This window comes from Carassius auratus, chromosome 48 (genome assembly GCF_003368295.1).
Source record: "Carassius auratus strain Wakin chromosome 48, ASM336829v1, whole genome shotgun sequence".
Lineage (NCBI taxonomy): Eukaryota > Metazoa > Chordata > Actinopteri > Cypriniformes > Cyprinidae > Carassius > Carassius auratus.
The window spans coordinates 6,422,027-6,446,803 of record NC_039290.1 but is presented as its reverse complement, the minus strand read 5'-3'; the positions used below and the strand labels follow the sequence as shown (position 1 = coordinate 6,446,803).

Sequence of the window (24,777 nt, the reverse complement as noted above, 5' to 3'; positions counted from 1 at the left end):
TAAAATAAAGCAATAAAAAATACAGTATCAAGCTTCATGTGTCTTGCAGAATCATTTGAAATTTTATTTTAAAACCTTTTTTGAACAATATTGATGCATTTTTAAAATAATAATAAGAAGACCATTTATATTATACTATATGGCAATTTAATACAAATAAATAATATAAAATAATATAAATAAAATAATCTGCCGGATGATTGGATTTTTTCTTAATATTTTTTTAATAATTATTATTATATTTTTATTACGTGTTTTCTGATGTTGTTTCTGTAATGTTTCTTGATGCTGTAGAATAATCATCAGAATAAAAAATATAGCAATAGATGTAAATAAATAAAAAGAGAATTACTAAATTATTTATTGAATGGTTTTAATTAATCAATAATTTATACATTTTAAAATACATTTATTTAATTATTACTTATCACTAGAACCTTACTGAAAAAAAAAAAAAATAATATATATATATATATATATTTCCTTTTTTAGTTTCTGAGTGATTATTAATTTATCATTTTCTTAATAATTAAAACTGCATTGCAGTTGCTAGTTTGACTAGTTGCAGTTTGTCTTGAAAGTATACACACCAGAAGAAGGTCGTAAATGGTCGAGTTGAACACTTTACTTTATTGGATTTAGTGCCTTTATACTGCACATTTTGGCAAGTAATCTTTCTGTATTTAGAAAAAAAGAGTAATATATCATTATGCAATTTTGAACACATCTGAGATTAAAACTCTGAATACTAGTGCTGAAGGAGGCAGTGTGCATTCTGTCATCCTGCCATTAGTTGGCAGGTTACTGTTTAGCTTGAGCTATTACTGAGGAGGGAAAGTTAGAGATAGTTCTGGCGGCCCTGAGCTAGTAGTGCTGGGTTTATGAATGTTTTCTCAGGCCTGGCACTTTTGGAAGCTTTTGGCAGCTCTTTGCTGTGTGTGTGTGTGTGTGTGTGTGTGTGTGTGTGTGAAGCTGAGGGTCATAATTGAAGTGTAGGCAGTAAGCCTGCCCATCACTAGACCATGAGCAGAGCTGAAGCCAATCTTAGCATGTGGTCAGATTCAACACACGGTCTGTAAGCAGAGCAATACAGTTCCTGGACAACATGTGTTCTGTGTACATATCTGTTTCCTATAGTGATATAGTCACTATAGGACTATAGATTCTTATAGTCTCTGTGTATTCTTTGTAAATTTAGGAGGAAACACAATGCATTAAGAGCCAGGGGTGTAATGCATCGTGCATTAAATTCATTCATTAAAGAAAAAATCACTTGACAAAATCACTAAAACTTAAAATAAAATTAAAATCATAAAAAAGCTATAAAATATGAATTAATACTACAATAGTATACATTGCACACTAGACAAAAAGCAGCATCATGTGTTGCAGGTGGAAAAAGCACAAGTATCACACAAAAACACTTTGTTCTGCTCGCACAAGGCTAAGTTCAGTCAGCTCCAAATGAGGTGCAATCTCCACTAAGTCGCAGTAAAAATCACTGCACAGTCAAAAACAATGTAAAAAAAAGTGACATCAATGGCTTTATACGATAAAAAAGATGCAACTGTGCAAACTGAAAGATTAGATAGGGCGACGTTTGTCATGCAAATTCTCTTCATGTAGCCTAGGCTTTATCAAGGCCATACGCAATCTATCTTCATTGAAAGTTTTGTTTTGGGCCGAAATGAATGTAAAACAATTAGTGGCGTATAAAGGAATGGAAGAAGGATTTGTTTCTTACAAACAAGCAGCTTTTGACTTCTCAAGAAGTTAAAGGGATAGTTCACCCAAAAATGAAAATTGTGTCATTAATGAATCACCCTCATGTTGTTCCAAACACGTAAGACCTCCGTTCATCTTCGGGACACAGTCTAAGATATTTTAGATGTAGTCTGAGAGCTCTCAGTCCCTCCATTGAAGCTGTGTGTACGGTATACTGTCCATGTCCAGAAAGGTAAGAAAAACACCATCAAAGTAGTCCATGTGACATCAGAGGGTCAGTTAGAATATTTTGAAGCATTGAAAATACATTTTGGTCCAAAAATAGCAAAAACTATCATTCGATGTAACGAATATTTTTGAACCAGTTCACCAAATCAAACTGAATCGTTTTAAACGGTTTGCGTCTCCTATACACATTAATCCACAAATGACTTAAGCTGTAAACTTTTTTAATGTGGCTGACACTTCCTCTGAGTTCAAACAAACCAATATCCCGGAGTAATTCATTAACTCAAACAGTACACTGACTGAACTGATGTGAAGAGAGAACTGAAGATGTTGCTAAATTTCTCCAAATCTGTTCTGATGAAGAAACAAACTACAAAGAATCAAACAATCTACTGTACTGCAAATGTTTATTTTTGGGTCAATTATTCCTTGAACAAGTAGCACAATCAAAAAAGAGATTAAAAAAAAACTCAGTTTGTAGGGCAGAATTGTTTAGATGAACTACAAGTGCAGCAAAAGTACTTGATTTGAAGCACCATCTTGAACCTCAATCTGTATTTCCGCATCCCATTTTCTTTGTTTCATTCACCTCCTCTCAAATCTGTTATATAAATCTCCTAATCACCCTCTCTCAGATTTGTGCTTTAATTGCTCTACTGCAGTCATCTGTACACTACAATGTTTCACTGTGGGAATGAAATGAATCCAATATGCAAAAAGAAAAAAAGAGAGGCTGTAAAAAAAAAAAAAAAAGATTGAAATTTGGGAAACGATCTCTGATGAGTTTCCCAGTAGGAAAAGTCCCCCCTCACTCCTCATTTTCTTTCATCCACACTGTTGTACACTCTTCTCCTTGATCTAGCCATTTCTCTCTCTTTTTGATTCTCTGGTGTCCACATTTGTTCTTTCAGAAACACCACATGCATATCTCTCCTACGCTTGTTTCTTCCTCCACTAATGAGTTAAAATGAGGAAAAATGCACACATTCACACACATAGTATGTGAACACTTGATTTCTCAATGATAAAAACTGATTTTGAATAGTTGCTTCCAATATGCATGTCTACACTTGGAGGTCACTGTAGCGTCTAAATGGATCCAAATGGCTCCTTTGTGTTTGTAGAGAAAAGGCTGTGATGGGTACAAATCTCTTAAAGGTGAAGTGTGCCATTTTCTGCACCTCTAGCACTGATTGGACAACAACAACAATGATTGTGGGCAGTTTGGGGGCTTTAGGATTTTTCAAATGTTTTTGAATGAAGTCTCTTATGCTCACCAAGAATGCATTTATTTGCATTTATTTTATATTTAAAAAAGTACAGTAAAAACTGTTATTTTGTGAAATATTATTACTATTTCAAATACATTTTTGCAGGTGCTAAGACAATTGCAGGTGGTAGAGAGCATTTCTAGAAGGCATTTTATTGGGGGGAAATTTATTTTGCAGTTCTGGCTTAAAGGTGATACTGCTGTCTTTGTGATTTAATTGATTATTTTGTTTGTCTTTGGGATAATAATTATTCATATAATGTCAAATAGAACCTGTGTTAACACAACAAAACTGGAGCCACAAATAACTACTATTTGCTACTATTGCTAGTTGATTGCAAGTGGTAGAGAGAAGATTTTATGGACAAAAAACGAAACAAAACAAAACCTGCTAAATTCAGTTAATTTTGTAAACGTTTAGGATTACACTTGTTTGCAGATTGGCCCCAAAGCTAACAGACATAGACTAAACTCTTGTTTTGATTTCATGAGGTCTAAGCCTGCACTGCTGCATCTAAGCTTATTTCTCATGTTAAACAACCAACATATTCAATTGCTAGACTATAAATCCAATAGGAAAGTTCCTAGCTCATAGATCAACATCAGTGCTTGTGTCTGGCCTTGTGTTTCGCCTCGCAGCAGTGCAACGGTCAAGTTCAGCTATGTCTCAGAGACAGCTGCCCTCCATTCAGCCGTAACTGATTCACAGTGAAGTTCTCTGGATAGCACACAGGTAAACGGCACATCGTGATGAAGGAAAACAGTGACAACAGCATGTCCTGGCCCATCGAATAAACATTTACTCAGAAACAGTGTCAGCACAGTGACAGGCAGAGAAGCGGATGCAACATTTATGAGGTGCGCTCTCTGGATCTCGTGTTGGTTTAGCGCCAGACTCTTTAAAGCCTTGTGTTCTGCTGGCAAACGTACTCAGTGTAAATCGCAGCTAATGCGATCCATCCAGTGCAGCTCATTACCACAGAGCGTGTGCGAGCATCTGGGTTTTTTAGTGCATGCCTTTGTCTGTGCATGTGTCTCTAAATGTGACCAGCGAGCATGTAATTGCGTTTTGCAGTCTTTTTTTCTGGTGACATCTAATAATTACTGTCCAAGTCCCATGTTTAATAAACTCTTGAGGTAATGCAATAGACTTGATTTATTTATAAAAGAACCTTCCAAATGGACCTTGTAAGCAACCGCTAAGCAACGAGGAGAGTGTAGGCATGTTTGCAAGCTTAAAATGTTTTGAAAAATTAAATAAAACCATAAAGGGATAAAAATTCTGTGGCCAAAAGTTTCATCATTTATTTGATAGAGAGAGAGAGAGAGAGAGAGAGAGAGAGAGAGAGATTGTAAAATTTTATATAAAAAAGATTTTCTATTTGAATATATTTTAAAATCTAATTTATTTCTGTGATCAAAGCTGAATTTTCAGCATCATTCCTCCAGTCTTCAATGTCACATGATCCTTCAGAAATCATTCTAATTTGCTGCTCTAGAAAAAAATTTAAGAATTCTGAAAAAAATACACTGTTTTCAACCCTGATAATAATAATAATAAGAAACATTATTAATAATTAAGCACCAGTAATAACTGATACTAATCAAACAAATAAATCAGCATATTAGAATGATTTCTGAAGGACCATGTGACACGGGAGACTGGAGTAAAAATTCAACTTTGCATCACAATGTAATATATATATTTCTTTAAATAAAATATATTAAAATATAAAATTGTACAAATATTTCACAATATTGCAATTTTACTGCATTTTTGATCAAATAAATGCAGCCTTGGTGAGCAGAAGAAAATTCTTTCTTCTTTCAAAGTAGAACATATATGCATTTATTTCTTCTTGCATTTCTTTTTTTGCTCACAAAAATGAATGAGTCAGTAAATGACAGAATTATCTTGTTTCAATGTTCTTCTCCTTTAGTCAATGAAAAAAAAAAAAGTTTTGTCAATGCACATTTTTCCAAAGAATATGCATCACAATTCCTTTCACAATTCCTACCAAAACCTCTTCTGAAAAGACTTTCCTTTTCATCTTATGTAACCAAGTCATTTTATTTTTCATCATGTTTCAACAAATTAACTTGGTCATTATTTTAAATAAACACAGGCATGACAAAGAATTATACAAATGTTCACCTCACCCGTCCAATCAGCACTGGTTCTGGTCCACTATATTCCTCTATCACAAAAAACTGGTTCCAGATCCAGCTTCTTCGGCTGCGGGATTGTGAAGGCATCTCATCCCGTCCAGTAAAGATCCTGTGGAAATCACCACTGCTGTCTGATTCCTGATTTCCCATCATTACAGTTTTCACTTCCTGTCCGCCGCTATTTAACCCAGGTGGAGGCTTCAGAGGGTTCACACTGATATCCAATGGGCCATCCAGAGTGGATCTGTCAGTTTTAGTTTCCTCTACTGCAGGAGTTCGTTCAGTGGGAATCAAACGATCTTGGTCCTGGCTAAGAGTTAATAATGTCATCTTTGTGATTTCAGGGATACCTTTGGATTTGGGATAATAATTATTCATATTATGTGGAGTAGAATCTGTGTTCACACTCGTGCCATACAACAAAACTGGAGTCACTCTGATTTCAAATTCCAATTTTGCAGTTTCTTTCATCTGAGCATGATGCAGTCCTGATACAGACTCAATTGCATCTTTGTTTCTTTTTGGTGAAATCATCAAATGATCCTCATTTTTCTTTGCTAAACTTGGCGTTCCTGCTGTGTTGGTAAATGACATCTCACTTTGCCTTTCCTCCACGTCTAGAAGCTCTACCTGAAATTCTTTCCTTGCTGTTTCCTCACTCTTCCATCTTTTTAGATGAGCACTGCTTCCCCCGAGCTCTAAGCACATGCACAGAAAGAGCAATGCAGCCCAGATATGGCCACTCATTGTGCCTCACTTCGTTATTAGTGACAATGTTTGCCACAGGGGGAAATACAATAAGATAGACCTTCACTCATGCTATGTCTCGCAGTGTGGGAGGATGATCCATTCATCTCCTCTTCTAAATTCCTTATTCTTCGTGAGTCTCAGTGGTCATTTAGCATCTTATTTGATTTTTTGGATTAGATTTCTCAGTTTAGGTCCAGTTAAACACAGATGGTGATTCCCATGTTTTTGGTTTGATCAGGGAAACCTGTTCAAAGAGATAAGGGGAAGAATCAGTGCTGATCAAGAGTAAACGTAATTGCCATTTGTGGTTAGGATTACTGAAAAAAATAACACATTTTCAATTAGGTAACAGTTTGCAGAGAATCATGGGTACAGAAATGTGCATGAGGGTTCATAAAGCTTTCAATCACTTAAAATCTGGGCCTGTTCCAAAGAAGTCTTTCAAAGCTGAGTGGTTATTTTCCATTATTTGTCCAAAATAAGATAAATAAGTCTTTATTAAAGCCAAAGATGTGACACTCCCATTAAATTTTTTTTGTGTGATATTTACTTTCTGAAATGTATGTACAAAACTACCTTTAACAATACATTTCAAATAATTTTTAAATAGATTCTCTGAAAAATCATGAAATTATTAAATTTTTTTTTCATGCCTTACAGTCAAATTTAGCAGATTAAGAACTAGGCAATAGTATAGTTTACATCATGCAATGATACAAGCAATCAAGCAGTTGAGATATTTTATATACTGTATTACCGTATACATATGCTAATTAAATTTTGACATGCATATATATGTAACTTTATATAAAAAAAACTGGGCGATGACATTTTGCGACCTTACAAGCAATCATGCAGTTGACATTTGCTTTATAGTATATATCACTTTATGCATGTATACTGTATATGCAGATGCAGTTGAACATATATCCATCTTTATGTAAAGAGCTAGGAGACAATATATATACTTTTTGTGATGAGATAAATAAATCTGTCAGCTGGGATTTTCCACGTAGTGTGTATTGCTTTACATGAGTGTTCTTTCTATATGCAAACAATAGCTGTGCAAAAATATTATTTTACATAATGTTTTTCTGCAATGATATAAAGAATCACAACACACAACAGATATATATTACTTTATATCTAATACTTCGTTTAAGGATATGCTTTATATTTATGTGAAATGGACAAAAGCAGGTAGCTTGTCTAGTCTGAACATGTTCAAAAAACAATCTCGCACCTTTCCTGCAACATCTTTTAACAGTTTTAGAAGCAAAAACCAATATTGCAATATTCCTTAAACTGCTCTTGGCCATCTCACAACCTTTATGTTCATGAAATGTGATTACTGGCTTGCATTTTAAGTGGCTAAGCACTTTGAAACAGTCAGGGTCTTGAAAATGTGTTGATTTGTGTGTTTGAGCATTTTACAGGGATGTTTTAACTGTACGGACGAGGTTATTGCTGTCCATATTAAGGCTACAGTTTTACCATTTTACATTTTGGCAGCAAACCATATCCTGATTCACTTATTTATATATATATTACATATAATCATTCACTTATATATATATATATATATATTACATATAAGTACAGTTTTTTAAATATATACTTTTAAGATTTGAAATGCACTACAAGTGCACATTTATTACAATAAATCACCCTTCTTTTTCACACAGGTACAAATCTGAATTATTTTAATTATTTTATTTAATCTTTACCGTACTTTAGCTTTACTGCATTTATAATGTTCCATTTTTACTGGATCTAAAGTATCTTACCTGTGCTGGTAAACTTTGTATTGCTTTCTCTAAAATCTTGTTGTGTTCTAAACAGTTTTCCCTAAACAGATTAAGAGCAGGAGAGAAACCAGTCAACCCTGCAGCTCTCCTCACACTTTTAGGCAGAAGATAACAGCACACTTTTAGCAAAGTATTCTTATGGCCATGGCACTGGAGCTAAATTTAAGAGCTGTTATTTTGCCTTTTTCTTGATTATCTAATCACACACACACACACGCGCGCATATGAAAAGACATGACTAAATCAGTCTTCAAATGCCTTGCTACGAGTACTTAAGCGTTTCTCAAAAAAATAAAATAAAAAAAATAACCCAACACAGTCATGTTGAACTCGGTGCATCTCTCAAGAGACCGCAGTGCTGTAAGTAATCTCTGATCAGTGATTCAGAAGGAAACCTCAAATGTCAGCTTTCACAATCCTGACTGGCTCGGAGCTCAGGCTACATCAAAACTTTCAATTATCAAAGTTGTGGGACTCTTGGACCTCAGTGTTTGCACAGAAGTGGCATTTTGTAATTGTATTTCTTTACAACATACCCAAGATGAAAGTCAAGAAGAAAAAAAAAAAAAAAAAAGCTTTTAACGTTTTCTCAAGAAAATGTAAGTGGTGCAAAATCGTATAGCTTTTTTGTTGCTCAAGCTTTTAACACTATCATGTTTCCTTTTAATTCTGTAAAGCTCTAAATTGTAGATTATTTAGCATTACATTTGTATTCTCAGTGAATAATATTTATTTTCATTCACTACTGGTTATGTATACCCTTATGTTATGTTGAAATCAATTTTTCTGTTTAATATTTTTTTTATGGAAACTGCAATACATTTTTCAGGATTCTTTTATAAATAGAAAGGTCAAAAGAACAGTTTTTATTTGAAAACAAAAACAATTATAACACTGTATCTTTACTGTAACTTTTGGTCAGTTTAATGCATCCTTGCTGAATAAAAAGCACGTATTAATGTCTTTGTTAAAAGCAAACTAAAGATTATAATTAATCAATTGCAGTTTATCACGGTTTCCTCAAAAAAATATTAAGCATTACAACTGTTTCCAACATTGATAACATTTCTTGAGCATCAAATCATCATATTACAATAAAGCATATAAAACATCATATTATAATGATTAATGAAGGATCACATGAGTAATGAATGAGTAAGGAGTGATGCTGAAAGTTCAGCTTTGCATCACAGAAATAAATGACATTTTTGAATGTATTAGCATATAAAATGGTTCTATTAAATTGAAAAAATATTTCACAGTATAACTGTTTTTACAGTATTTGTTATTCAATAAATGCAGCCATTGTGAGTAAAAGAGTCTTATTTCGAAAACATTTTAAATTATCTTATTTATTCCAAACTTAGGGGTCTGTTCAGTTGACTAAGTATGAGTTACACAAGTGTAACTTCAGACAGACATCCCTGGAGTTCAACTCAAAGCTTTGTCACAGACCCTCTTCTCAGAAAGAATATTAAGACACAGCCTAGTGCAAGACATGCACATTAGACCTTGACTTAGATTGGTTTTCAACTGTAGTGAATTGCCATTTGGTTAAAACCAACATCAAGCCGTCGCATCTCCCCTGGAAAGTAGATTAACTTTCATTTATTCTGAACACGCCCGTCCCCGGATTGAATTAAACATATATGATATGTACACAAATCCCCATGACAGTTTTGCTTGCCCTGGGTCTGTGTTCACATCGTAAGAGCTTGTACCATCGGCCATGAAACGCATCATTAATAGAAAGCAATAAAGTCGCTGCACTGGCCGCCGCCTCCCCGGCTGTGGATCAATTTTGTTTCCACACATCAGTGGCAGTGACAGCTACTGTATCACAGGAGAAAGTAACAGAGACAGGTGGAAGTGAGTGGGCTGAACATGACTGTAATGGAACGTCGAAGTCAAACTTATGCGATTGAATCCAATCCAATCTGATTAAGCAGCTTTTGATGTGTGTGACAGTAAACAAGAGAATAAAGATCAGAACACACTGACCTGGGTGATTTTTTTCCCGTCACTCTGAGTCCAGTTTAATGCTGAGAAATAAGGGTTCAGATCAGGCCTCTGACATTTTAGCTTCATTATATCTGAAGCATTTTATCATATTCCAGTTCTACTCAATGAAGCATTTTACACCAATTCAGCTCTTAACACAGCAAGTACTTCACCATATTTCAGCTTTAATATATGTCAAGATATTTCCATTCATGTTCCCCATTACATCTCAAGCATTTTACCATTTGTCAGCTTTTTTTTATCCTTTCAGTATTTCACCATATTCCAGCTTCACCACATCTCAAGTATTCGACCAATTTACAGCTTTACCGCATCTCACGTGCAGTATTTGACTACATTTGGCTTTATTTCATTTGATGTATTTTACAATATTCCACATCATATTCAAGCTTTACAACATATAAAGTATTTTAACATATTCCAGCTTTACCACATCTGAATATTTTACCATATTCAAGTTACCACATACTAAGTATTTTACCATATAAGCTTTACCACGTCTCGAGTATTATATTTCAGCTTTATTACAATTCAAGTATTTTACCCTATCTACTATCTTAAGTATTTTATTACATTTTGGATTTACTATGTCTTAGATATTTTACTGTATTCCAGCTTTACTACATCTTTACTACAAGTCTTTCACTATATTCCAGACTTACCACATCTATTTTACCATTTCCACTTCACTACATCAATCCATTACTTTTTCAAGCATTTTACACTATTTAAGCTTTTCTATATTTTAAGTATTTTACCACATATTCACATATTAAGGATTTTACTATATTAAAGTTTTACTGCATCAAGTATTTTACCATTTTCTGTCTTTATTTAATCACGAATGCTTTTTACGGCATTTTAATATATCTAAAATATTTACAATAACAACTGAAGTATTTTACTATATTTCCCCTTTTCTAAGACTTCTGTATTTTTTTTTTTTTGCATATTTTGGCTTTACTATTTTACTGCGTTCAAGCTTGATTGCATCAAATTTTTACCATAGTTGATCTTTACCACATCTTAAATATCTATCAAAATCTCAGCTTTACTACAACAAAAGCATGTACAGTATTACTAGCCAGTTTTACTGTCTCTACAGTATTTTTCACTTGTGTGAATAAGAGGAATTAATCAACAGCCTTTGACATAAGTGACAGAGAACAAACGAATAAAGCTTGTGACAAACTCTGTTTTTCCTTGTCATCGTGTTTCCAGTTTATGCTTGCTGTGCAACAGGGAATTGTGTCAGTCTCTCTGAGCTGATAATATTGTTTCTGACTGTTAGAGGTTGTTTTGTATTCATGCATGCTGCACCAGTCATAAGGACAGCGAATTCTTTATATGAGGTAGCATTTTATGATTAACATGACACCTGATTTTGAATCACATTTCCCACCGTTCACTCCAAGTGGCCAAATCACAGAATCCACATTAAATTTAAGAAGTGTTGCCTTGCTGAGCTGAGAATTCAATACGGTCCTTCATGTGGGTCCAAATTGGATCTATACTGACTTAGGACCCCCCCAGGCCTTGCATCTTGAGGAGTGCGAACTATCTCCTTGAGCTGATAAATTGAAACTATAAACAGTATAATTAATTCCTGTGTTCTGCACCCATACATTTAATGATCTGAAGTTCGTTAGCATTAGAGTCAGGTCCCAGCCATTGATCTTTTGAGCCCCAAGGCATGATGGAGCCTGTCACCAACATAACGAGACTTAAGAACTATAATTTCCAGGCATTTCTCTTCCTCAATCCTCCATCCTATCTCCTTCATCCATCCAGCTTATTGTACTTCCAAAATAACACTCTTAAAAATAATAATAATAAAAAAATAATAATAAAAAAATTATTATATATATATATATATATATATATATATATATATATATTAATAGAAAACTAGAAAATATTCAGAATACTGCCATTCAAAAATTCTAGTCAGTAAGATTATTTTTTAAATAATTATATTCAGCAAGAACTGATTAAGCTGATCAAAAGTGACAGTAAAGACATATACAATATAATGTTACAAAATATTTGTATCACAAACAAATGTTGTTCTATTTAGCTTGTTCTATCTATCAAAGAATCCTGAAAAAACTGCATCAGCTTCCACAGAAATATGAAGCAGCACAACTATTTTCAGCACTGGTAATAATAATAGAAAAACATTTGAGCAGCAAATCAACACATAAGAATGATTCTAAAGGATCACTGAAGACTGGAGTAATGCTGAAACTAATAAATTAGATTTTAAAATACATTCAGACAGAAAACAGGCTATTTTAAACTGTAATAATACTTCACAATATTACTGTTTTACTCTATTGTCTAACAAGTAAAGGCACATTTGGGGATCATAAGAAATATATTTAGAAAATATTATTAAATTCTTATCAACATACAAAAGTCTTCAACGTTAGAGTTTTAATCAGTATGCTTGCATGCATTCCGAACATACCGTTTCATCTATACCGAGAAAGTGAGAGATTTGTTTTTACATTGGTTCTCTACAGATCAACTCTGCGTTACCAATGTGCTGACTGTCAGTAGAGTTACCAGCTCGGCTGATCAAAAACAAACTCAGCATTATTATGCCGAGCAGATATTGCAGCTCTTTTTACATAGGATATGCACAGCTTCCATGGTGCTCAAGACCTTCATGAAGATCTATTTACTGCAACTTATATAATATATATGTTAAAATACTTCCTAAAATACTATCCTATGCATAGTTTGATCATCCCGACTTCTGAATCAGCAAATGGTGGGATGGAATCATTTGTTTTGGCTGAGCAATGGCAGACAGGAAGATTTTATTGGGATCCATTCAGTGGGACCCAACAGTTCAGAGTTTGGCAGATCAGGGCCCTGTCAAATGTTGACACTACAGCTTGCAAAAAAAAAAAAAAAAAAAAAAAAAATTCACCATTGATGGCCAATAAAAATCAGTGGTTACACTGTATTTTGATAGCCCAATTCTGACATTATACTAACTATAAATAACTTTGCAACTACATGTCAGCTAACTCATTAATCTGCAACTACGTGTCATCTGCAGTGAATGGGTGCCGTCAGAATGAGAGTCCAAACAGCTGTTAAAAATGACACAATAATCTACTAGTCATCCACATCACTCCAGTCCATTAATGTCCATCATCTTGTGAAGTGAACAGCTAAGAAAGTTTCTAAATGAAAAAAAAAAAAATAATAATATTCCATCAAGTTATTTTATGCTTCCTCCAGTTAAAATAGTCCAGTTGTCTTCTCACTTCAAAATCCACCTACACTTTTGTAAAGAACTGTTTTGGCTTTTAAATGGCAGTTTATCCATGAATTTTTCTCTCCTGATTTACGGGAGACATTTTTTCACTGGAAATGAAAGCAATATTATGGATAGAGGACTTATTTTTTTAGCCGGAAGCTACAGTTTGATGTTAAAACGTCATAAAGATGGATCCGTTTCTTACAAACACACAGCTTTTCACTTCACAAGACATTAATTGATGTACTGGAGGGGTGTGGCTTGTTTATGGATTATCGTGATGTTCTGAACAGCTTTTAGATTCTCATTCTGACGGCACCCATTCAATGCAGCGGATCCAGCATGTGATGAGCATGTGATGCAATATCAAGCAACATTTAAATGACAACTACGACTAACTACAAAACACAAATTTTATTCACTATACTGACACAAGCCACTAGATATTACAGATTTCAGTTATTTTAATATGATAATAGTGCCATATACAAATACATAAATAAACAGGATAAATATATAAAAAGGTGTGCATTGCTTAAGCCATGTTTGCCTCTACTTTCTAAAATAAAACCTTCACTGTGTAGATGTCACAATATATATACAAAATATTCACACACAGCACTTTTACAAATCCTTTTTGGTATCCTACACTTTTCCAGGTCTCTACACCACAACACGATTATAACCTGCTCAATAGCTCACTAAGCCTCATTTATTAAAATGGAAAAAGCAAGTACAGCTGCCTTTTATTGATAAAAAAAATATAGTGTTTACCAAAGTGATGAAAAAAGACAAATTTTCATTTATTCTATAATTCACCACTGCTCTGTGTCATAGGGGAGCACAGTAAGTGTTCTGAGCTTCTGATCATAAAACTTTGACTTACTCTACGGCTCAATCTCTGTTTTCTCTTCTTTTCCCCTTTCTCGACCCATTTTCACAGCCCTTCTCAAAGGTAAAAAAAGGGGGGATAATGTCATCTCTGCTAGAGCTGCTTTTAGGATCACATTAACACTTGCTCATCAATATTAACAGCAAACTTTCCTCTCCAAATGCATCCTTCCTTCTCAACTCATTGCATGCCCCGTCTGATACACTTCAGTTTTGCTGAGGCCTGAACCCCTTTCCCAACCCATTAAACTCACTTTGGCTCTGGCTATATTTGGAAGAGCACCATGTTACTCGTACTATTCCTGCAGTATATAATTTTGCAGCATGCAAACAGCCTAAATGTACTGGATTCCTGGATGACCTACAACATTTGCCAAAATGTGCATTATACAACCAGAATCCACTTGCAGAATAATGTATCCTACAATGCAATGCATTAAAGCAATAGGGCACCCAAAAAAGACAATTTGCTGAAAATATACTCACCCTCAGGCCATCCAAGATGAAAGTTTGTATCTTCATCGCAACAGATTTGCATGGATTAAGCATTACATTACTTGCTCACCAATGGATACTCTGCAGTGAATGGGTGTCGTCAGAATGAGAGTGCAAACAGCTGATAAAAACATCACAATAATCCACTCCACACCACTCTATTTCATTAGTTAACATCTCATGAAGTGAAAAGCTGCATGTTTGTAAGAAAAAGATTTGTCATTAAGGCATCTATATAATTCAAAACATTGCTTATAGCCAAAATACTAGTCCATAATCCAAAATAATGCTTCCTCAATTTGAAAAGTCCATCCCCTGTTGTCCTCTCACATCAAAACCCACCAACATATTTGTTTAGAAATATTTTGGACTGTTTACCATAAAATAAACGGTGCTTGGCACATGCATTTTTATCTCCTGATTCAGATATTCACTTGAGAATGCAATACTATGAATAGAGGGCTATTTTAGTCAGAAGCAATAACCGGAAGTTTATTAATGACAGATTTGTTTCTTACAAACATGCAGCTTTTCACTGAAGAGGATCCATTGATGAGCAAGTGATGTAATGTTACATTTCTCCAAATCTGTTCTGATGAAGAAACAAACTCATCTACATCTTGGATAAGCCTGAGGGTGAGTAGGTGAATTTAATCTGGTTCTTGATAGAGCTGAGGACTTTTTTGCAAAGAAAAAAAAAATGTTTGCATACACACACACACACACAGAGATATATATAAGAGACCTAAGGGTTGGTTCTTTTGACTTCGACCAGCAAGCAATCACCTAGCAACCATCCAGAACACCCAGCGACTACATAGCAACGTGTAAATAAAATAAAAACAACTCAGAACACCACAGCAGAGAACTGCTCTTTAATATGTGAAAGTTTTAATGTTTCACATAGCACCGAACCTAGCCTCTGTCTGAGGTTGCTTAAAAATGTCTCTGATGTTTAATGCATGATTTGAAACTTTCAACGGCGAAAGTGAGAGGTTTGCTTTGTAAATGCAAAACACCACTTTTCTCTGAGAGTCAGTATGGATACCATCCTGTCTGTAGACCAAATTATCAAAAACAAACTCAGTATTGTTATGGAAAGTAGATAATGTTATTTGGAATACACACAGCTCCTCCAGTGCATAAGACCTTCTATAAAAAAAAAATATTTTACATCCGATTTAATATGCCATAAGAAAACCTTTTTTTAAGGGGTTACTACTGTTTTGGGTGATGGTTAAAAATAAACTTTATTATAAGAAAATAAGAACTTCAGAAACTGCATAATGTTAAAAAATACATAATTTTGAAGAAAATAAAAAAATCTCTCATCCTATTAATAAGCAAGTTGTTGGCTGATTTCCCGTCTAAATGATAAAGCCTGTTGAATAATAAAAAATAAAAAAGATTATATTCTTGTTTTGAAGAATATATGCATTAATTATACAATTTATCCAATAATATAAAAAAATTGAATTATAAATTCTGTCTAAAATTATAAACCTGTTTAAACAATAGCAGGAAAAAAATATCTAGAAATAGTAAATTATATTCTTGTTTTGAAGCAAAATTAAACTAAGATATTTTCTGTGATTTAAAAATGAATGCATCAATAGTTAGAAATAAAAATACAAAAATAAATAAATAAATGAAATATATTAAAACATAGTTCATAAAAAATGGATGATAATATAATATATTATTAAATTAAAAATTTAAAAAATTAAGTAATGGATGAAGCCAAATGATAGTTAGAGTGCAAGTGTGAGAGGTTTATGAATATTTGTGATCATGCAGGCTCAGTTGGGTAATGATGAATGGTCACTGAATCTCAAATGGTAAATCGCTGTTCCAGTCTCACTTCACTGGACTCAAACACAGCCGCCAGTAAAAATAACCCGCAAGCTTGTCAGATTAATGGGACACACACACATATTGCATGTGAGAGATTCAGGGAAACCAAACTCACTTCAGTATCTCATGCAGATCTGAGCTTCTGCTTGCAAACAGAGCTGAATGGCACATTCCACCCTTAACAGGCAGACTGGGACTGATAATAATGCAGAACATTTGTTGAACAAATTTGTTTTTTAATGAACAAGCTGGAGCACACGCACACACTTTCACACCCTGACAGGGCAAGAGTGTAATGACAGTGAGTTGTTGTAGTAATCTTGCTTTAATGCTCAGACTGATGCATGGAATCCATTAAGAGAGACAAACTAAAGACCAGAAATCAACGAGAAGCCAAAACACTTCCCTATGAATGCCAGTTTACCAGGTTTGAGCTGTCAGAAAGCTCATTATTTTATTGCAACAAGTACTGGAAGCCATTTCAGATTTTCTCACACATGACTATCACTAACAAAGTACGCTCATAAAACAACATGGTAAATGAATATAGTAACCCTTTGGTAAATACTTTATTGAGAAATTAAAGAAGAGATAAATATTAAAATCATACTTTTATAGTTGTAATGTAAAATAAAATTATTATTATTATATTTTTCATAAATACAATTTTCTTAGTAAAATATTAGAAAATGTATATTTTGTTTTTATTTTTATTTTGTAATTCTATATTTTTTGCATTTTATATAATAAGTATTATTATTTATTATTATTATTAATTATTTCATAATAATTATGATTAACATTTTTATATTTTATATTATTTGTATTTTAAGTTTTATAATTGTATATAATAATAATAATAATAATAATTACTCTTAATTATTTAATAATAATGGTTATTATTTATTATTATTATTACTACTACTTTACAGACATAATGATTTATAATGATACACTTTTGGCCAAATTGTGCAGCCCAACAAACAAGCAAAGCAAACCTTTTTTGATTTTTTTTTTTAATTTTATTTTATTTTTATCACATTTTAAATCGCAATCACAATTTATAGATTTTTCTTATTTTTAAAAAACAAAAAACATTCTATTTATTTATTTATTTTTAATCATGCATCCCTAACTTTACTAGGGTACTGCCACATTTTAGGATTTACAAGAAGGCTCTTTTTTACAACCTAAAGTTACCTTGCTGTCTGCTGCATCCTAAATAAAATGGAACCTCATTAGTGTCTGTTTTGGAACACTCTAAAGGTGAGATATAAATTAGATCAAAACATTTTTATCAATATCTCTCAGTACTGAAATTAATAAATGAAATTCAGCTTCAGTTGAGAGTAAATTAAATTCAACTATATTTACAATGCTAACAATTACATATATATCCATCTATACATGTATAAATGTAAAACAATATTCACTAGTATTTCCATCTGTGTTTTTAACCCCCAATGCATTTAAGGGATTGCCAAAGGAGACATGCAATGTTGGCTTAAAAATTGCTCAAAGAAGGAATTTTTTTGGAACAGACTTCATGTCTGGAACCTTCTTATGATGTGGCCCACGTATGCAGCTCGCTAGGTTTTGGAACAGAGCACTACACTTCTGATGACCTCCCATATTTTTCAGCTGTTCTTCCTTGAAACAGTTTACAATTACCGCATCCTAATCTACATTTTGAATTTTATACATGACGTGGTCAATTTATGAATCTTTCTAAAAGCCCTAACAAGTAAGTTTTACGGTGTATGGGGATATTTTCAGACATTAACTTTTAAATAAGCTCTTGTTCTTTTTTAAGTTCAATATCTATCTATCTAGACTTTATATGAGAGAATCAAAGGTGTGACAACTTGCCCCGCTGTGTCCTACAGAGTAACATGCACGCACACACAGATGTTCTCTACAATAACGGAGACAATCAGAGAGAGGTTGTGCATTCAAACCCCATAAGGCTTGATTAACTATTGTTCCTGAACCGCTCCCTGAATCAACCATGTGTCTTTGATCAAGACAGTAAACCTAAGGTCATTCTAACAGGACTCAATCTGTAAAAAGTGACCCGAAGACACTGAATACGAATGGAGCGACTAATTAGTAAATGAGCTGAGCATGCTACAGTGCGCTGCGAGTCCGTGCGCTCCGGTAACCGGTCACCAGTGCGCGCGGCGCGGCTCCATCTGTCACAGATTCAGCTGAAGCGAAAGCAAAAGATGTAGGCTATCTTATGTCCCAAATGCATCCAAACGAAACGCGTCCAACCTGCACACATCAGGGAACATCTGCTTTTTTCCCACAACACATGTTTATGGACGAACCACAAGTGCCTGTAGTTATCCATACATTCAGCCTATGTTTTTGCTTTAATAAGTTTGATTATGCTGATGATAAATAGACGGGTGTTCTACATGCAACCTGCCTCTTACAAAAAAATAATAATAATAAAAATAAGAAAACACAATATCTTACCTACGGGAGGCTGATTTGAAATGACAGGTGGAGAGTCTTGTGTCTTGTGTTGGTGGAGGTCTGGGAAACAGACACACATGCACATTGAGGAGAGCGTACTGTCCCCAGCGCGCGCTCTCGCTCTCTCTCTCTCTCTCTCTCTCTCTCATCACCACTATTCAGCGTCGAGAGTTGCGCGCGCACACTTCAAATAAAATTAAGCTTTCTCTCGCTCTCTCTCGCTCCCTCTCTCTCTTAAATTCATAAGAGTATAAAGGCATTTCAGGAACCCGGTACTTAAATATAAAATAAAATAATAGCAGGGATGTAGGAAACATTATGTGAGGGGTATTGTTGACTGTATTTAAAATGCATTAAGCGTAGGCTATGTGGCTATAGGCCTATATTCAATCGGTCATAATCGCTAAATAAATAAGTTTGCTATATTGGCCGCCTGACCATAAATCATTCCGTTTATTACACGGCTACTTGCCAAATAAATTACTGTGTATAAAATAACTTATTCCAACTAAATTTGTCTACATTTTAGATATATATATATATATATATATATATATATATATATATATATATATATATATATATATATATATATATATATATATATATATATATTTTATCCATCTCTCCGTGTGTATCTTTGCAATTGATATTACTGAAATTACTGAATGCATTTGTAATAACATTGTGTTGCCACAAGATGCCTGTATAGCCCTATGTAAAAATCCCCAGTAACTAAGACTTTGCACATAAATCACACAAATTAATTTTATTAAATTTGGATCTGGATACATGTTTAGATATGATCAGTGGTTACTTTTTGTATTTATCAGTTTTTTGTTCATTTGTTTTGTTGTTGTTGCTTGAAACATTGATTTAAAGAGTCAGTTATTGCATTATTATTTCAGTCTACACTATACAACTCTTTGTTACTCCAAACTACATATAAAAGCCAGGTCAGTGGCATAAAAGTAATCAATGCAGCTACTTAATCCTTTACTCATTAACGCATGAACTTCCTCTTTAAATAATGTGGCGCTCTGCCCTCTATGTGAATGATGTGATTCCCATTAAGTGCTGTTAGAAGTGATATAATTGTTTCAACTCAACAAAGCGGTTTAATAAAGGATGTATTGATTTGGTGAATTGGCAAATTTACTATACCAATATTTTTTATTTTGTCTGTTAAAGTTTATATGGGAATACTGCATGACACACGGATCCTTTAATAATGCATTGGCGCAAAAACGCACACCTTTTCGACAAATCTCGCAACATGATTTATCAACTGCCACAAATACTGCCTAAACAAAATACTGATTTTGTGCACATTATTTATTGTACCAATATTTTCAATTGGCCTTTGAACATGGCAAAAAAAAAAAAAACCTTGTCTTTCCAAAGTTGTATGTGTGTGTGAATTACTGTGCGTCTCTCTCTACAAACAATTTGTGAGTTTAGTTAGCCTACTTAAACAGAGATTTTACCTCCTCCTTGCTGAGGAATATAATGTAGTGATCCAGTATCTAAGCCATTTTATAAATAAAAGTCGTGGGGCAGCATTGATAAGTTTATGCTAGCCTACTCCTGAACGTTTCTGTGTGCGCAGCAGGATCTCCGATCTCTCTCTCTGTGCATGTGTGTGTGTGCGTTTGTGTGTGTCATTTAAAGTAGTGCTTTAATATTGAACGGAGATTAAACTGCCTTGGAACTACCTGTGCATTAAACAGTTTTAATACATACCGTATTTTCCGGACTATAAGTCGCACTTTTTTCATAGTTTGGCTGGTCCTGCGACTTATAGTCTGGTGCGACTTATTTATCAAAAATAATTTGACATGAACCAAGAGAAATGAACCGAGAAAACTTCACCGTCTACAGCAGCGAGAGGGCGCTCTTTGCTGCTCAATGCTCCTGTAGTCTACACTGAGCAGCACAGAGCGCCCTCTCGCGGTTGTAGACGGTAATGTTTTCTCTCGGTCCTAAATGTAAATTTTTTTTTTTTTTTTTTTTGACAAAACCAGGATTGGATATTTCCTGAAATATTATAATAACATTGTACAATGGTGATATAGGCTATATAAAATATTTTAGCTATTATTCTGTTGGTTACAGTAAAATGTCCTGATAACAGCTTAAAATGATTCTGACCCTCCAGCAACTGAGGTAAGAATGAGAAAGACAGAACAAACCACCATCACGGTAACACATGACATGAAAATAATTCACTAAACAGTAGAAAAATGAAACAAACTACAATATTTCATTGGTCATAAGGCTTTAGGATTAATTTGTTTAATATAAAGCATATAAAATAAAATAAGCATATAAAGCAAAATATTAAACATCTGGATACATATAACATAATTGCTGCTTTCACCCATACAACATTAACCTGATGGATGATAAAAACAATTCCACACTTGAATAATATACAAGGGTGGACACCAAACACCTTAGTAACCACATAACAATGCCCTGGCAACCACTCAAAAATGCGATGAGGGTTTGTAAAGCACCACTTACATTTATTTATTTGTTTTTTTATTTTAGTATATATATAAATTTAAAATCTATGAAATGCTTAGATGTACAAACACACAATCTTATTATAATTAGTGTACCACAAATTACCTGACTGTAAAGTTCACTGAATCATTTAACAGTAATTTAAGCACAAGAAGGAGGAAAAAAAAAAAACGTGAAAATATGTGTATGTAATGCAGCCATAAATGTTTAATGTTTCACCAGCATAATCTTGAGCTTAATGCTGCTCTGTTTTGTTAAAGTTTCATAGCCTTGAAGTTTAAATTCTATAAAACATTAATTCTCAGATTTACACAGGCTGTTTTATATACAGTATCACCTTAACATAACATCGCATCCTAATTATCATTATTGTTCCACAAGTAAACCACCTATAATGTTCATTGAACGATTCTCACAAGTAATTTAAACACGAGAATGTTTGTTCTATTTGGTGTTTTTATAGTGCCATAAATGTTTAATATTTTGCTTGCATATTCTTAATGTTGCTATTTTTCTGTTTAGCCAAAAATGAAGTGTAATTGGCTTTTAATTGCCTTAAATTATATAGCCTGTCAGAGGATGGGAGTTTCAGCACAGTATATCAAAGAACTTTATGCTGAAAAGGTTTCAGTATGTCACCTAATAATCTACTTGTACTACCCTATATATATATACATAATGATGAATGTGTGCCATGTAAACTGTGACCTGGGTTTGTAAATGGGTTACCACATGACCCACAATACACTGCTGTCAGCTCATTTCCCTGCGAGTGTCATTTCAGCAGGGATCCAGCTCCAATCTGTTTATTTCTAATTTTACCGTATACATAGAATAACAATGACTGGGTGAATATTTGCCTCACACGCAGCCCCAATAACTGGAGAAGATGAATGCATGGCATACTACTTTCATACCTGCGAGTCTGTGTGTGCGTTCATTGCAACATCCCAGTTTAGCTGCCTCCTCTCCTCTGCCGTTGATGGTATCTTATTGTTTTCCAGGTGGCTGCCAGTGACAGGAGCACTGAAAAACTGCTGACAATAAGCCACGGCTCAAAGGAAAACGTGAAAAGGAGGACGTTCTTCCTCGTGAAGGCGTAGGTAGTGAGGAAACCATGTTAGAAGGGAAAGGAACGAGATCCCCAGGGAAACGTTCCAGCAAGTTCCTGTGCTTTAGATGATGGTTCATAAACTACCATCACCCTCGAGGGCCTGGGGAGCCCAAGCTGAAACACTTCAGAAGTGCCAATAAATGAAAAAGTGAAAATTAAAGGAAAGCTTGGCAAGCCGAGGGTGTAATGGAGACCGATGGACCATGGGAAAGAAACCCCCCTGAGGAAGAAGTGTGGTCTCGTGTGAAAGATCTCTGTCATTCACACTGAGAGGGTTGGTGTACCGTCATACCAAGCAGCTGTGGAAAATGAGCACTCATTGATTTCATGCATATGGCACCCACGCACGTAAACACACACACACACACACACACTGAAGACTCCAACTCTACAACACAGCGTAACAAAGCCACAGGGAATAAAGCGTTCTTTTCCGTTCTAATTTAAGAATTTTTCTCATTCAATGCCGTGCATTACACACGATTGCACACATGAAATGATTATCTCTGCATCACGACACCAAGACCATTTCCCCCCAAGAAACTGAGAAGAGTTATTTCATCTGCTGTAAAACAGCATTCTCTTGAGCGCATATATGATAAAGAACATCCAGCAACAACAGAATTTCGTCTAATACAGGAAAGCTACAGATCGACAGCATTGTGTCAGTTGAACATGCTGCTACTTAAGAAATATCCTTGTGTGAAGCATGAATATCATATTTTAGCATATGCATGTCTGTTTATTACTGGACTACCTCTTATAATTGAGATTAATGCAGTTCAATGGGCATAACAGCAAAGATGCCAACATAATTATACGATCCCTGGTGCCAGGTGTCAAGTTTTCAATTGCAGTGTAATAAAAAACTACTATCTGATGTGGTCTTAACCTACATTCAACACATAAAAATAGATTCCTTTTCTACTTGAATTAGTTGGTTATGTAGACAGATTTACTGCTGATCCCCAAGGGACAAGCAGTTGTTTCTGTCCTTTATTTCTAACACAATTGTGCCCTCTAGTGACACTGTCTTGAAAATAAAGCATAACCAAAATGTACGCATATGGTCCATACAGGCTCTCAACTCTAGCTCCAAACCTAATCAAACACATCCGAACAAGCAAATCAAGGTCTTCAGGAGTACTAGAAAGTTACAATTAGTGAGTTGGATCAAAGTTGGAGCTAAACTGCAGGAATTGGACCACGAGGGCCAGAGTTGAGAAGCCCTGCATGGTCTAGCATCATGTTATATTATATGTCAAACCAGTTGCTATTACAAAAGGAACAGCTTATCCTTTTACAACTAAATGCGTTATTTATATCAATTAAAATTAATAATCTGTTTTTATAAAAACATTAATAGAGCTAAAAGGATAAGCTCACTTCCAGAATGAAAATTGTCATTTACTCACCTTCCACTTGTTCCAAACATTTATGAGTGTCATTCTTCTGTTGAACACAAAAGATGATATTCTGAAAAACGTTTGATGAAAAATTATTTTTTCTACTATGGAAGTCAATGGTGCCCATCACCTTTTCGGATCCTAAATATTTTTTAACATTCAAAGAAACTTAAACCCCAACATGTTCATTGGTTCGGAACAATTTGGGGTAAGTAAATCATGACAGAATTGTCATTCTGGAAGTGAACTTATTCTTAAATAATGTGAGTCATATATATATATATATATATATATATATATATATATATATATATATATATATATATATATATATATATATATATATATATATATATATATATATGCCTTAATTAATAATCTACACAACCTGTACAAAGATTAGAAAATAATAATAATTAATCTACTAAGAGTGTGTTGTTAGACAATTGTTAAGAATAATATAGAAATGCATAAATAGGGCGATTTCTTACTCTTGTTTGAGCTGATGAACCATGGTTGGCCAGAGTTGTTTTTTTTTTTAGTTCATTAAAAAAAAAAGTAGGCCGACTGTTTTTCTTATCCCCCGAACACTATAATGATGTGAAAATACTCGATATTTACAAAACTTACATGTTAGGTCACAAGGTGTAAGATGAACCCTTAAGCGTTGATATTAAGATAATGTTTGTCAACTTGAGCACTAAACACGACCGGAGTATCTCATTATGTCTGAGTCGGAATGTTTTAAGGTTCTGCGCAAA

The 24,777-nt window shown here is 34.1% G+C and overlaps 1 protein-coding gene across 1 annotated transcript in view; it reads right to left on the bottom strand.

The window, feature by feature from the left end:
- The window catches only part of LOC113065656 (cadherin-11-like), a 69,183-nt gene extending 50,102 nt beyond the window's left edge, over positions 1 to 19,081 (bottom strand). The window contains exons 1-2 of the mRNA XM_026237099.1: positions 18,968 to 19,081; positions 5,384 to 6,386 (exon numbers count right to left, since the gene is read on the bottom strand). Of these exons, the coding sequence (XP_026092884.1) occupies positions 5,384 to 6,139 (756 nt within the window). The 5' untranslated portion in view covers positions 6,140 to 6,386; positions 18,968 to 19,081. The remainder of the gene's footprint in view (positions 1 to 5,383; positions 6,387 to 18,967) is intronic.
- Positions 19,082 to 24,777: the final 5,696 nt, after the last annotated feature.